At 47.2% G+C, this 15,978-nt stretch overlaps 1 protein-coding gene across 1 annotated transcript in view; it reads left to right on the top strand.

The window, feature by feature from the left end:
* The window catches only part of LOC122555528 (potassium-transporting ATPase subunit beta-like), a 42,825-nt gene that overhangs the window by 13,617 nt on the left and 13,230 nt on the right, over positions 1-15,978 (top strand). The window contains exons 3-4 of the mRNA XM_043701547.2: positions 5,728-5,832; positions 9,623-9,819. Of these exons, the coding sequence (XP_043557482.1) occupies positions 5,728-5,832; positions 9,623-9,819 (302 nt within the window). The remainder of the gene's footprint in view (positions 1-5,727; positions 5,833-9,622; positions 9,820-15,978) is intronic.

Below are 15,978 nucleotides of genomic sequence, written 5' to 3'. Positions count from 1 at the left end.
TACCATGTCCTCTGTAATATGGACATTTTTCAAGATGTCACCATTTATTTCCCCACATTTATATCTTCCATGTTCTCCTCCACAGTAAACACTGATGCAAAATACTCATTTAATATCTTCCCCATCTCCTGCAGCTCCACACAAAGGCTGTCTTGCTGATGTTTGAGGGGCTCTATTTTCTCCCTAGTTACCCTTATGTCCTTAATGTATTTATAAAATCCTTTTGGATTCTCCTTAACCCTATTTGCCCTCCTGATTTCCCTCTTAAGTGTACTCCCACTGCCTTTATACTCTTCTAAGGATTCACTTGATCTATCCTGTCTATACCTGACATATGCTTCCTTCTTTTTCTTAACCAAGCCCTCAATTTCTTTAGTCATCCAGTATTCCCTACACCTGCCAGCTTTCCTTTCACCCTAATAGGAATATACTGCCTCTCGACTCTCTTTATCTCATTTCTGAAAGTTTCCCATTTTCCAGTTGTCTCTTTATCTGCCCCCAGTCAGCTTTTAGATTAGATTGCTTACAGTGTGGAAACAGGCCCTTCAGCCCAATAAGTCCACACCGACCCTCTGAAGAGCAACCCACCCAGACCCATTCCCCTACACCTAACATTACGGGCAATTTAGCATGACCAATTCACCTAACCTGCACATTTTTGGATTGTGGGAGGAAACCAGTGCACCCGGAGGAAACCCACACAGACACAGGGAGAATGTACAAACTCCACACAGACTTTTAGATCTGGTCTATCCTTTTCCATCACTATTTTAAACTCTGTAAACTCTGCATAATCCACCTAGCCTGCTCATCCCTGGACTCCACAGAGCAATTACCTATGACCTAGAATTACTGCATTGTGGAAAGAGATCATTCAGCCCATCGAGTCTGCACTGACCCTCTGAAGAGCATCCCACGCAGATCCCAGACCCCTCCCCTATAATTCCACATTTACTGTGGCTAATCCACCTAACCTGCACATCCCTAGATGCTACGGGGCAATTGAGCCTGGCCAATCCACCTAACCTGTGCATCTTTGTGACTGTGGGAGGAAACTAGAGCACCCGGAGGAAATCCAAACAGACACAGAGAGAATGTGCAAATTCCACACAAATAGTCATCTAAGGATGGAATCAATTCCGGGTGCTTGGCATTGTGAGGCAGCAGTGCTGACCACTGTGTCACCATGATGTCTGTACAGATTATTGATATCAATACTTCGTCATCGGGTACACTTATTAAATTTAATACACTCGATAATGGTATGTTTTTACAGATTGAAATAGACATTTTTATAATGTCCTCATATGTAGCTTTTTCTTTGTCAATCCCTTGCCTGGCTAGGTTTTCAACTGCAGAACTACCATTGCTACAACAGCATACTGTCCTACTCACTGCTTAGCTTCGCAGTAAGGCTGTATGTAGTACCATTCCTTGGAAACCATTGGCACCAATTGCTATGTGGTTGGGACATGCAACCTGCTATAAGCTCTTTACTAACGGCAGAGAGTTTTCCACGTTGTTCTTTCACTTGATGCCACATGCATCATCGTTAGCCACGGGTGAGGTCCCCGAAGACTGGGAGGGTGGCGAATGTTGTGAGCTTATTCAAGAAGGGTTGCAAAGAAAAACCTGGGAACTGTAGACCAGTAAGCTTAACATCTGTGGTCGGTAAGTTACTTGAGAAGATTCTGACAGATATGCTATACATGCATTTAGAAAGCATGGTTGGATTAGGAAGAGTCAGCATGGCTTTGTGTGTGGGAGATCATGCCTCACAAATTTATTAGAGTTCTTTGATGAAGTGACCAGGAAGGTTGATGAGGACAGGGCAGTAGACATGGTCTGTGTGGATTTCAGTAAGGCCTTTGATAAGGTTCCACTTTGTACGGTGCACTGAAGATTAGATCGCATGGAATCCGGGGGAAGCTGGCAAATTGGATTCTAAATTGGCTTGATGGAAACAGAGGGTAATAGTGGAAGAATGCTTGTCAGACTGGAGGCCTGTGACTAGTGGCATGCCTTAGGAGTCGGTGCTGGGCTCATTGCTGTATGTTATCTTTATCGATGATTTGAATGAGATGTACAAGGCATGATTAGTAAATGACACTAAAATAGGCGGTATCGTGGACAGTGAGGAGGATTATTAGAAATTGCAGCAAGACTTTGATCAGCTGGGGAAGTGGGCCGAGAAATGGCAAATGGGGTTAATATAGATGTGAGAGGTGTTGCATTTTAGAAAGTCAAATCAAGGTAGGAGTTTCATGGTGAATGATGGGGCCTTAAGGAGTGTAGTGGAACAGAGGGACCTTGGAGTTCAGGTGCATGGTTCTCTGTAAGTAGAGTCACAGGTAGACTGGACAGTGAAGAAGGCTTTTGGCACACTGGCTTTCATCAGTCAGGGCTTTGAGTATGGAAATTAGAAGTTATGTTGCAGTTGTACAAGATGTTGGTGAGACTATTCTTGGTGTGTTGTGTTCAGTTTGAGTCACCTTGCTAGAGGAAGGATGTTATTAAACTGTAAAGAGTGCAGAAAAAATTTACAAGGATGTTGCCAGGACTCAAGGGTCTGAGTTGGAGGGAGAGGTTGGACAAGCTAGGCCGTTTTTTTATAGAGCATAGAGACTGAGGGCGGAATCTTATAGAAGTGTATAAGATAATGAGAGGCATGGATAGTGTGAATGCACTCAGTCTTTTTTGCAGGGTTGGGAAATTGAGGACTAGTGGGCATCAGTTTAAGGTTAGAGGAGAAAGGGAACCTGAGGGGCAACTTTTTTACACAGAGAGTGGTATCCATGTGGAATGAGCAGCCAGCAGAACTGATTGAGGCGGGTACATTAACAACGTTTAAAAGACATTTGGACAAATACATGGATAGGAAAGGATTAGAATGATATGGGTGAAGTGCAGGGAAATGGGGTTAGTGTGGATGGACATATTGGTTGGCATAGACTAGTTTCAGCCAAAAGGCCTGTCACTGTGTTGGAGGACTCTGTGGCACATAGCTCAGTGGTCCGCACTGCTGCCTCACAAGACCGGGCCTCTGGGTTTGATTCCAGCCTAAAGTAATTGTCTATGTAGAGTTTGCACATTCTCCCAATGTCTGCATTGGTTTCCTCTGGGTGCTCTGGTTCCCTCCCACAGTCCAAAGATGTGCAGGTTCGGTGAATTGGTCATGCTAAATTGCCCATAGTTTTCAGGGATGTGTAGGTTAGGTGCACCAGTCAAGGGAATGGGTCTGGGTGGGTTACTCTTTGGAGGGTCGGTATGAACATAGAACATTACAGCGGAGTGCAGTCCCTTCAGCCCTTGATGTTGTGCCGACCTGTGAAACCAATCTGAAGCCCATCTAACCTACGCTATTCCATTTTTGTCCAAATGACTATCCAATGACCATTTAGATGCCTTTAAAGTTGGTGAATTGCAGGCAGTGCATTCCAGGCCCCTACTACTCTCTGAGTAAAGAAACTACCTGTGACATCTGTCCTGTATCTATCGCTTGTTGAGCATAATGGCTTGTTTCCACGCTGTAGGGATTCCATGACACTATGTTGTGTTCTTTGTTTCTTTTTAGATTAGGTTCCCTACAGTGTGGAAATAGGCCCTTCGGCCCAACAAGTTCACACTGACCCTCCGAAGAGTAACCCACCCAGACACATTTCCCTCTGATTAATGCACCTTACACCACGGGCAATTTAGCCTGGCCAATTCACCTGACCTGCACTTCTTTGGATTGTGGGAGGAAACCGGAGCAAACCCACGCAGACACGGGGAGAATGTGCAAACTCCACACAGACAGTCGCCCGAGGCTGGAATTGAACCTGGGTCTTTGGTGCTGTGAGGTGGCAGTGCTAACCACTGAGCCACCGTGCCACCAAAGTGGCACTGCCAAAGCTGCTAAAGCATTTTTACTGAGTCTGCTGAGGCAAGGGAAACCCTAACTTTATTTTAGAAATGTGTTACTGTGCCTTTGTCTTGCAATAAGCTGCAAAAGAAAGCAAAATCATATGATATTTTGTCATTTCCTGTAAAGATGCATTATGATGTGTCGCAATAGCAAATCATCACAGTTAAACAACCACTAATGACCCTTGGCAGTGTGGAATGGTCAATGTGTCACACTGGTTTTGGAGGTCAGGAAAAGAATTGCTTGCTGCAGAATTGTTGGCTTCTGACTTGTTGCTTTAGCCCCAGTAGCTGGTTCAGTTATGTTTGTAGTCAATATTTACCCTTATTACGTTTTGGTACATTCAGCACTAGGACTTCAGTTGAATGTAAAGGGCAAATGATTTGATTCTCTCTTTCTGGAGATGGCGACAGTTGTATGATGTGAATATTACTTGGCAATTGAGGGGCAAGGTATAAATATTACCCAAGTTTTGCCTCATATGGGCACAGACTGGTTAAGTAGCAGAGGTTTTGTGTGGTTTTAGCCAAACCCAAACTGAGCATCAGTGAGCAGGCTGTAACTGAGTAAGTTCTGGATTAGTGGTGCTGGAAGAGCACAGCAGTTCAGGCAGCATCCGAGGAGCAGCGAAATCGACGTTTCGGGCAAAAGCCTTTCATGCTTTTATTCCTGATGAACGGCTTTTGCCCAAAACGTCGATTTTACTGCTCCTCGGATGCTGCCTGAACTGCTGTGCTCTTCCAGCACCACTAATCCAGAATCTGGTTTCCAGCATCTGCAGTCATTGTTTTTGCCCTGTAACTGAGTTAGTGCCACTATTGCTTGCCCCTTTGCTGGGTAAATGCTAGTGTTGTAGCTGTTCTAGAACAAATTGGTTCGGGGGTGGCTAGTTCTGGAACACAAGTCGTCAGTAATATTGCCAGAATTTGTAAGGCCCCTTAGCCCTCGCATTGCCCAGTGACTTCAGACGTATCTCAAGATCATGTAGAATGAACTGAGTTGGCAGAAGGCCGACGACTGTGATAGTGGGGACCACTGGAGGAGGCCAAGATGGATCATCCACTCAGCGCTTCTGGCTGGAGATTGTTGCGAATGCTTCAGTCTTGTTGTGCTGATGTGCCGGGCTCTCCCGTCATTGGGGATGGGAATACTTGTGGAGGCTCCACCTCCTCTTTTGTTTAAATGTCTGTCACCATTCATAACTGGAAGTGGCAGGACTGCAGATTAGTTGGTTATGGGATTGCTTCATCTTGTATGTCACATTCTGTTTGTGCTGTTAGCCATGTAAGTAGTCATAGAATAGAACTTTGTCATAGAATAGAGTTAGATTTTATTGTTACATGTACTCAAGTACAGGGATACAGAAGTACAGTGTAAAGAGCCATCCCCAGCTCCATCTTAGGTACAAAGGTACCTCGGTACAAAATCTTAGATACAAAGTAGAAAAATATTGAAATGTAGTTAAAAGTTCGCCATTAAAGTCCTTTTTAGTATAAAATAGAAAAATAAAGATAAAAGTTCAACAAGGTTCACCGAGATGAATGTTTTTCGTACAACCATAATGCACAGCACTGTATATTTTTCTTACAGGTAAAATGCTTTACTAAAAATTATTGCAAATGAAACTTATTTTTGACCAACGTAATTGGAAAAAAGGCAAAGAAAATTAGCAAATTTTTTTATCCTGTTTCTTCCTACAAAATGGGCGCATTGATAGCTTCACGTTTTTACATTGTAAACTTTCCTCTGTTTCGGAAGATTCCTTTTATGAATATTGCCTCTGCAACACTACAGTAAATTTGCATTGTGCCCTGGTTTAGGTGTGACAATACGACCGGAGCCAAAAGATTTGAAGATCTCCTTTAATATCTCAAATCCAAAGTCCTGGCAATGTTACGTCAATGCTCTACAGCATTTCCTTTCAGGTAGGAATGAATGCACGGAACTCTGTCAGTATTTTGATACCGGTTCAGACTGGATTTAGTATAAGCATTTGAAAATCTGAATTGATTTTGTCTTGGTTAATTTTAGGAAACTGTCTGACTGGGCTTTCAGCGTTTTTTGGTTTTAGATTGCACCTTTCATGAGTGTACATATAAGATACCAAACCTTTACATTATGTTTCTCTTCAGTGTGTTCTTCCTATGGACTCTATTCCCACTCAATAACACATTGGGAATCACTCACTCACCACTGTCCTATCATAAGGGGCAGATACATGAATTGATCCCTCACTTTGCTCTTCCCGACACCAGACCCTCTTTCCCTCCTTCACCTCAACACATCATCTAGTTGAGAAATTAAGGAACTTTTGCTTCCTACTGACCTAATTCCAGCTCCTTTTGCCGACTTGGTTATTTGACTGGCACTGGGAGATGCTTGCCACGCATTGTCAAATTTTAACAGAGTCACTGTTAAAACCATTATGGCTCTGAAGGAGTCCACTCGTCCCATCGAATCCTTGACCTGTTTTAATTTGTCTTGTGCCATTTGCAGACCCAGCTGAATAGAGTCATAGAGACATAGAGTTATACAGCATGGAAACAGACCTTTGGTTCAACTCGTCTATGCCGATCTGATATCCCAAATTAATCTAGTGCCCTTTTCCAGCATTTGGCCCACATCCTTCTAAACCCTTCCTATTCATACACCAATCCAGGTGCCTTTTAAATGTTGTAATTGCACCAGTCTCCACCACTTCCTCTGGCAGCTCATTCTATACACGCACCACCCTCTGTGTGAAAGTGTTGCCTCTCAGCTCCTATTAAATCCTTCCCCTCTCACCTTAATCCCCAAGTGCCGGCAGACTGCACAATCCAGCCTATTCTTATTTGCGCAATCTTCCACAAACCCAGGTACAAATACGGGGTGGTTTGGGGGTGACACCTGTAAGAGGAGGAGGAGAATTGCATGGAGGGGGCAACGTTAAAGTGGTGGGAACAATTAAAGGGAAAGGGAATGACAATGGTTGTGACGGCAAGGATTACAGAAAGTTCCTGGACAGTTGATTGCCACTGGTGAGAGACTAGTGAAGATTAGATTACATTACAGTGTGGAAACAGGCCCTTCGGCCCAACAAGTCCACACCGACCCGCCGAAGCGCAACCCACCCATACCCCTACATTTACCCCTCACTTAACACTATGGGCAATTTAGCATGGCCAATTCACCTGACCTGCACATCTTTGGACCGTGGGAGGAAACCGGAGCACCTGGAGGAAACCCACGCAGACACGGGGAGAACGTGCAAACTCCACACAGTCAGTCGCCTGAGGTGGGAATTGAACCCAGGTCCCTGGCGCTGTGAGGCAGCAGTGCTAACCACTGTGCCACCGTGCCACCCACTGGTGAAGACTGGCTCCTCCTTCATAAGTAGTCTGCACTGAATACAAAGTTAAAAATCACACATGCTCCTCCATCAGGTGGTTGTGGAGTATAAGACTGTAAGACACAGAATTTATAGCAAAAGTTTACAGTGTGATGTAACTGAAATTATATATTGAAAAAGACCTGGATTGTTTGTTAAGTCTCTCATCTGTTAGACTGACCATGTTGGTTTCAGTTCTTTCATATGTCAATCGCAAAACCTTTTTAAAAGTTACATTTTCAAATCATGATGAGCACTGAATACACACAGAGTGGGACCACATGCAACTCCCATCAAATAGCAGAGTGGGTGCAGGGCTGCTCAATTAGGAGAAAGTGAGGACTGCAGATGCTGGAGATCAGAGCTGAAAATGTGTTGCTGGAAAAGCGCAGCAGGTCAGGCAGCATCCAGGGAACAGGAGAATCGACGTTTCGGGCATAAGCCCTTCTTCAGGAATGAGGAAGGTGTGCCAAGCAGGCTAAGATAAAAGGTAGGAAGGAGAGACTTGGGGGAGGGGTGTTGGAAATGCGATAGGTGGAAGGAGGTTAAGGTGAGGGTGATAGGCCGGAGAGGGGGTGGGGATGGAGAGGTCAGGAAGAAGATTGCAGGTCAAGAAGGCAGTGCTGAGTCCAAGGGTTGGGACTGAGAAAAGGTGGGGGGAGGGAAAATGAGGAAGCTGGAGAAATCTGCATTCATCCCTTGTGGTTGGAGGGTTCCTAGGCGGAAGATGAGGTGCTCTTCCTCCAGGCGTCGTGTTGCCATGGTCTGGCGATGGAGGAGGCCAAGGACCTGCATGTCTTTGGCGGAGTGGGAGGGGGAGTTAAAGTGTTCAGCCACGGGGCGGTTGGGTTGGTTGGTCCGGGTGTCCCAAAGGTGTTCTCTGAAACGTTCCGCAAGTAGACGGCCTGTCTCCCCAATGTAGAGGAGGCCACATCGGGTGCAGCGGATGCAGTAAATGATGTGTGTGGAGGTGCAGGTGAATTTGTGACGGATATGGAAGGATCCCTTTGGGCCTTGGAGGGAAGTGAGAGGGAGGTGTGGGTGCAAGTTTTGCATTTCTTGCGGTTGCAGGGGAAGGTGCCAGGAGTGGAGGTTGGGTTGGTGGGGGGTGTGGACCTGACGAGGGAGTCGCGGAGGGAGTGGTCTTTCCGGAACGCTGATAGGGGAGAGGAGGGAAATATATCCCTGGTGGTGGGGTCTGTTGGAGGTGGCGGAAATGACGAAGGATAATACGATGTATCTGGCGGTTGGTGGGGTGGTAGGTGAGGACCAGTGGGGTTCTGTCCTGGTGGCGATTGGAGGGGCGGGGTTCAAGGGCGGAGGAGCGGGAAGTGGAGGAGATGCGGTGGAGGGCATCGTCAACCACGTCTGAGGGGAAATTGCGGTCTTTGAAGATGCTCATATCCCTGTATATTTTTCTGTTTGTGTGTTTATTCAATGTCGATTTAAAAGTTACATTGAATCTATTTCTACCTTGCCTTCAGACACCTCCTTAGCATGTAAAGCATGCCTGGACATGGGTGGGGATGAACCAGGGAAATTTCCAATCATCACACTTTTTACACTCTAGATTGACTATTGATCTTCTTTGAAACAACATACCAGATTGTAACCAGAACTTTCCTTCTTGTTAAGCTCTCTATAAAATGTGCCGCCCCAAATGAGCTATCTACTTCCTGAGCACCGAGCACACTGTATCATTAGCTTGCCTTTATTGGTCAATGCATTGAATTCAGGAGTTAGGCGATCATGTTGCGGCTTTGGGATGCGGACATTGGTTAGGCCACTTTGGAATACTGTTTTCAATTCTGGTCACCCTGCTATCTGAAGGATGTTGTGAAACTTGAAAGGGTTCAGAAAAAATTTGCAAGGGTTGGAGGGTTTGAGTTATAGGGAGAGGCTGAGTAGGCTGGGACTATTTTCCCTGGAACATCAGAGGATGATGGGTGACCTTGTAGAGATTTATAAAATCGTGAGGGTCTTATCCCCGGGGTGGAGAGTCCAAACCTAGAGGACGTAGATTTTAAGTGTGAGGGGAAAGCTTTAAAAGGGACCTCAGGGGCAACATTTTTCACACAGAGAGTGGTGCGTGTATGGAACGAGCTGCCAGAGAAAGTGGGAGCGATTGCACAATTGCAACATTGGATGGGTATACAAATAGGAAGGGTTTGGAGGGATATGGGCCACATGCTGGCTAATGGGACTAGATTAATTTAGGATTTCCGGGCGGCATGGATGAGTTGGACCAATACAGCATGGGTTTCCGTGCTGTATGTATCTATGACTCTATCTGTTGACCGTCAAGTGATCTTCTCCAGCTCTGACTCCTCTCTTCTCTCCTCTTTCAGCTTATAATGAATCTGTCCAGGCCAAAATCAGCCGGAACTGCACTCCAGGCAACTATACCTTTCAGACAGGATATGGACCGAATTCCAAGTATTCTTGCCAATTTAATCGGGAGATGCTGAAGAACTGCTCCGGGCTCGAAGATCCCACTTTCGGATATAAAACTGGTCAACCCTGTGTCTTAATCCGGATGAATCGGGTATGTCTGGTTTCAGAGGAAGAACTTGCACCACCCACCCAATACCTTTCAAAGGCTTAGGGCTGTCATTTGGCACTACCCATCCACTCAAGCATTTCAGAAGTGCAGTCACTGTTACAATGTGAGAAACATGGTAGCCAATGTAGCCACAGCAAGCTCCCACAGACGGCAATGAGATAAATGAGCAAGAGCGGCATGGTGGCTCAGTGGTTAGCACTGCTTCCTCACGGTGCCAGGGAACCGGGTTCGATTCCAGACTTGGGCGACTGTCTGTGTGGAATTTGCGCATTCTTGCTGTGCCCGTGTGGGTTTCCTCTGGTTGCACCGGTTTCCTCTCAGCTTCCAAAAATGTTGAGAGTGTGCTGCTGGAAAAGCACAGCAGGTCAGTCAGCATCCAAGGAGCAGGAGAATCAACGTTTCGGGTATAAGCCCTTCATCAGGAATGAGGCTTGTGGGCCAGGGGGATGAGAGATAAATGAGAGTGGGGTGGGGTGGGGGTGTGGGGAAGGCGCTTGAGAAAGTGATAGGTAGATGAAGGTGAGGAAGAAGGTGATAGGGGGAGTGGTTAGACGGGAAAGCTGATGGTCAGGAGGGCTGTGCTGAGTTGGAGGCTTGGGGCTGGAACAATGTCGGGTGAGGGAAAATGAGGAAACTGGTGAAATCCCGTGTGGTTGCAGGGTCCCAAGGCAGAATATGAGGCATTCTTTGTCCAAACATCAAGTGGTAAGGGGTTTATAATGCAGGAGGCCCAGGACCTGCATGTCTTTGGTGGAGTTGGGAGGGAAGTTGAAGTGTTCAGCCACGGGGCAGTGGGGTTGGTTGGTGCGGGTGTCTTTGAAGCGATCCGCAAATTGGCGTCCAGTCTCCCCAATGTAGAGGAGACCACATCGGTTGCAACGGATACAGTAGATGACATTGGTGGAGGTACAGGTAAATTTCCGCCAGATGTGGAAGGATCCTTCGGGGCCTTAGACGGAGGTGAGTGGGGAGGTGCTGGCGCATGTTTTGCACTTCCTGCGGTGGCAGGGGAAGGTGCCGGGAGTGGGGTGTGGGTTGGTGGGGGGCGTGGATCTGACAAGGAAGTCACGGAGGGAATGGTCGCTCTGGAACTCTGATAGGGATTGTGGAGGGAACGGCCTCACTGGAACGCTGAGAGATGGAGATTCTCCTGCTCCTCGGATGCTGCCTGACCTGCTGTGCTTTTCCAGTACCACACTCTCAATTCTGATCTCCAGCATCTGCGGTCCTCACTTTCTCCTTTTCAGAGTCCAACGATGTGCAGGTTAGATGGACCGGCCATGCTAAATTGCCCCATCGTACCCAGGAATGTGTAGTCTAGATGGATTAGCCATGGGAAATATGGGGATAGGTGGGATGTTGGTCAGACGGTTGGTGCAGACTTGATGGGCCAAATGGCTTCTTTCCACACTGTAGGAATTCTCTGATTCTAAAGACTTATGTAGTCAAGATGTTTTGAATGCAAGAGCGAGGATGCTGTGATGGAGCTGTACAGGACATTGGGTTAGGCCGTAGCTTGAAGACGGGGTACAGTTATGGTCACCACACTACAGGAAGGATTGCTCTGGAGAGGGTATAGAGGAGATTCACCAGGATGTCACCTGGTAAGCAGTGATTCAGCTGTGAGGAGAGATTGGATAGACTGGGGTTTGTTTCCTTAGAGCAGAGAAGGCTGAGAGGGGTCATGATTGAAGTCTACAATATTATGAAGTGCAGAGACTGGGTTCATAGGAAGAAATGTTTCCCCTTAGTAACTCGGTCAGTAACCAGGGGGCATAGATCGATGATAGGGAACAGAAGGTTTAGAGGGGAGTTAGGGACATGTTTTTCACCCAGCCGGCTACCTGGAACTAGCCGCCTGAAAGACTGTTAGAGGTGGGAAGACATCTAAGAGGTATTTGAATGACCATTTGAAATGCTATAGCATAAAAGGCTATGGACCAAGTGCTGGGAAATGGGATTGGAATGGATGGATACTGATGATCGGCATGGACAGGGTGGGCCAAAGCACCTCTTTCTGTGCTGTGATTCTCTGTGATTTTACCGACGTGACTGATGGATAAATATTGGCCAGGACCACTGAAGAGATCTCTCTAGTTTTACTTTAGAAATGGTTACAGGATCTTTTCCATCCAAGATTGGGCCTTGTTTTAATGTCTCATCCTCAAGATGGCATATCAGACAGTGCAGCACTCCTTCAGTACTGTACTGGAATTTCAGTCTGGATATGGTCTCTGGCCTCTGGAGAGGGGGCTTGATCTCCCATTTATAGATTAGCTTACTCCCCACAGTTGAAATGTATGTTGGCACAGGGGACATGGGTGAACACCAGGCAGTCAAGGAAGACCAGAGAGGTCTTGCTGGAGCCCTCTAAATGCCTTCCAGTCTCCAACCAGATCTGAACACAAATGGTGAGTGATAGCTCCACTGGGGGATGTAGCCAGATCCCAGTCTGTGACATTGCAAGTGGCTCAGCTTTACGCAGTGAGGCATGAAGAAGATAGGGAGTGTTATGGACCAGACTAGACCCCCTCAAAATATTTTAGGAACGGAATCTAGACCCTAACTTTTCTTATTTAAAACGTAGATGTGAAATGCTACGTTCCAGATGCAGTTCGACTGGTCAAACTTCTCGACGATGAGCAAAATACAATTTATTCAAGAACTATAAACAAAAGAATTAGGAATTTAGAATAATTTAGCAATTGGAAAACTTAATCAAATGATAGATACAGTAACTGTTACTAATTAACTGCTCCAATACAGTAACATCCCATAAACACACCCCTTGGCAAAAAAGCTAATTTAGGCACAGATTCTTGCATTCAGTTCTATAATCCAGGAGGAATATAACATTAAAATTAAAATTAAGAAAATATTCAGAGAGAATAGCAGCTGGAAGACATTTTGACATCCCAATATCTTCTGACGTTACTGAAAAAAAACAAAACCCAGAAATCCTGATCTGTGAGAGCTGGCCACATCCATTCAGGCTGTAAAAACAGCAGAAGGTCTCCCAAGCTGTTTACTCTAGTTATTCTGGTAGACTGCTCTGTACCTCTGCCTTACAACCTCTCTTCAAAAGAGAGGACGGAATAACTTCTTAAAGCCACAGCATCGTCACAGGAACATTAAGGAACAGGGTTCAATAAATAGGGGAATTGGCAGGACATGAAATAGGATGGTGTGTTGTCTCCTTGTGGCCAGGGTCAAGGATGTAACAGAAAGGTTAGAATTTAGGGAATCAGGAAAGGAGTTAACAAGAAGGTCCTTACCTCGGGATTACTCCCAGTACCTCAGATGAATGGGTGTAACAACAGGGAGATAGAGCAGTCAAATGTGTGTCCTTAGAGAGGTGGTGGGCTTTAGATTCCTTGAACAGTGTGGCTAGCTCTGGGACAGATGGTGCCTGTATAGGTTGGAGGTGTTGGACAGAGGCATTTGTGGTAAAAACAAGAGCTGCAGATGCTGGAAATCAGAGTCTAGATTAGAGTGGTGCTGGAAACGCACAGCAGTTCAGGCAGCATCCAAGGAGGAGGAAAATCGACATTTCAGGCAAAAGCCCTTCATCAGGAATAGAGGCAGGGTGCCTGCAGGGTGGAGAGATAAATAAAAGGAGGGTGGGGAGAAAGTAGCATAGAGCACAATAGATGAGTGGGGGTGGGGATGGAGGTGATAGGTCAGAGAGGAGGGTGGGGGAAGGTAGCAAAGAGTACAATGGGTGAATGAGGGTGGAGATGGAGGTGATAGGTCAGAGAGGAGGATGGAGTGGATAGGTGGAAAGGAAGATAGGCCGGTAGGACAAGTCTGGGCGGCACGGTGGAATGGGCGGCACGGTGGCACAGTGGTTAGCACTGTTGCCTCGCAGCGCCAGAGACCCGGGTTCAATTCCCGCCTCAGGCGACTGACTGTGTGGAGTTTGCACGTTCTCCCCGTGTCTGCGTGGGTTTCCTCCGGGTGCTCCGGTTTCCTCCCACAGTCCAAAGATGTGCAGGTCAGGTGAATTTGCCATACTAAATTGCCCGTAGTGTTAGGTAAGGGGTAAATGTAGGGGTATGGGTGGGTTCGCTTCGGCGGGTCGGTGTGGACTTGTTGGGCCGAAGGGCCTGTTTCCACACTGTAATGTAATCTAATCTAAAAAAAGTCATGGGGACAGTGCTGAGCTGGAAAGTTGGAACTGGGGTGAGTGGGGGAAGGGGAAATGAGGAAACTGGTGAAGTCCACATTGATGCCCTGGGGTTGAAGTGTTCCGAGGTGGAAGATGAGGCGTTCTTTCTCCAGGCATTGGGTGGTGAGGGGGCGGCGGTGGAGGAGGCCCAGGACCTGCATGCCCTCGGCTGAGTGGGAGGGGGAGTTGAAATGTTGGGCCACAGGGCGCAACACAGCCGCATTGGTGGGACTGTTTTCTAGCGCTATTGGGTAGGGTTTAAACTAAATTGGTATGGGTGTGGGGAATATAGGAGATAATACTATATCAGACAGAAATAATGGGAGGGGTGGATAACATTACAATAGGAAATATCAGGTGGGGTTGCAGTGACAAGGAATGTAAATGCTCTCAGTCAGGGTTACTGTGCATGTATGTGAATACATGGAGAGTGATAAATAATACCAGTGAGATGCTAGTACAGATTGCCACATGGAAATGTATTGTGGTGATAACACATCCCTGAGTCAAAGCAGGCCAGGAGTGAGTTTGAAATATTCCACGGGATTCAGTAAGATAGGGAAGGAAGGGGTGGGAGTGAGGGGAGTGACTGGTGGGAGATGAATGGCAGTACTGAATCAAAAACATTACATTTGGAGGGAGAGCTCTCCCTCGAGAAAACTTGGAATGAAAATTGAGGACGTTGTTGATGGTGGGGAGGATGGTCCTCCATCTCCATTGATGACGACCGACTTGACACTGACATTTTTTACAAACCCACCGACTCCCACAGCTACCTGGATTACACCTCTTCCCACCCTACCTCCTGCAAAAATGCCATCCCGTATTCCCAATTCCTCCGCCTCCGCCGTATCTGCTCCCAGGAGGACCAGTTCCACCACAGAACCCACCAGATGGCCTCCTTCTTTAGAGACCGCAATTTCCCTTCCCACATGGTTAAAGATGCCCTCCAACACATCTCATCCACATCCCGCACCTCCGCCCTCAGACCCCACCCCTCCAACCGTAACAAGGACAGAATGCCCCTGGTGCTCACCTTCCACCCTACCAACCTTCGCATAAACCAAATCATCCGCCGACATTTCCGCCACCTCCAAACAGACCCCACCACCATTGATATATTTCCCTCCCCACCCCTTTCCGCCTTCCGCAAAGACCATTCCCTCCGTGATTACCTGGTCAGGTCCACGCCTCCCTACAACCCACCCTCCCATCCTGGCACTTTCCCCTGCACCTCAGGAATTGTAAAACCTGTGCCCACATCTCCTCCCTCACCTCTATCCAAGGCCCTAAAGGAGCCTTCCACATCCATCAAAGTTTTACCTGCAAATCCACCAATATCATTTATTGTATCCGTTGCTCCCGATGCGGTCTCCTGTACATTGGGGAGACTGGGCGCCTCCTAGCAGAGCGCTTTAGGGAACATCTCCGAGACACCCGCACCAATCAACCACACCGCCCCGTGGCCCAACATTTCAACTCCCCCTCCCACTCTGCCGAGGACATGGAGGTCCTGGGCCTCCTTCACCGCCGCTCCCTCACCACCAGACGCCTGGAGGAAGAACGCCTCATCTTCCACCTCGGAACACTTCAACCCCATGGCACCAATGTGGACTTCAACAGTTTCCTCATTTCCCCTTCCCCTACCTCACCCTAGTTCCAAACTTCCAGCTCAGCACTGTCCCCATGACTTGACCTACCTGCCTATCTTCTTTTCCACCTATCCACTCCACCCTCTCCTCCCTGACCCATCACCTTCATCTCCTCCCCCACTCACCTGTTGTACTCTATGCTACTTTCCCCCCACCCCGACTCTCCTCTAGCTTATCTCTTCACGCTTCAGGCTCTCTGCTTTTATTCCTGATGAAGGGCTTTTGCCCGAAACGTCAATTTCGCTGCTCCTTGGATGCTGCCTGAACTGCTGTGCTCTTCCAGCACTACTGATCCAGAATCTGGTTTCCAGCATCTGCAGT

Source organism: Chiloscyllium plagiosum, unplaced genomic scaffold (assembly GCF_037043375.1).
Source record: "Chiloscyllium plagiosum isolate Xiang-an unplaced genomic scaffold, Cpla_swu_hap1 HiC_scaffold_12, whole genome shotgun sequence".
Lineage (NCBI taxonomy): Eukaryota > Metazoa > Chordata > Chondrichthyes > Orectolobiformes > Hemiscylliidae > Chiloscyllium > Chiloscyllium plagiosum.
This window is presented reverse-complemented; position numbering and strand designations above follow the sequence as displayed.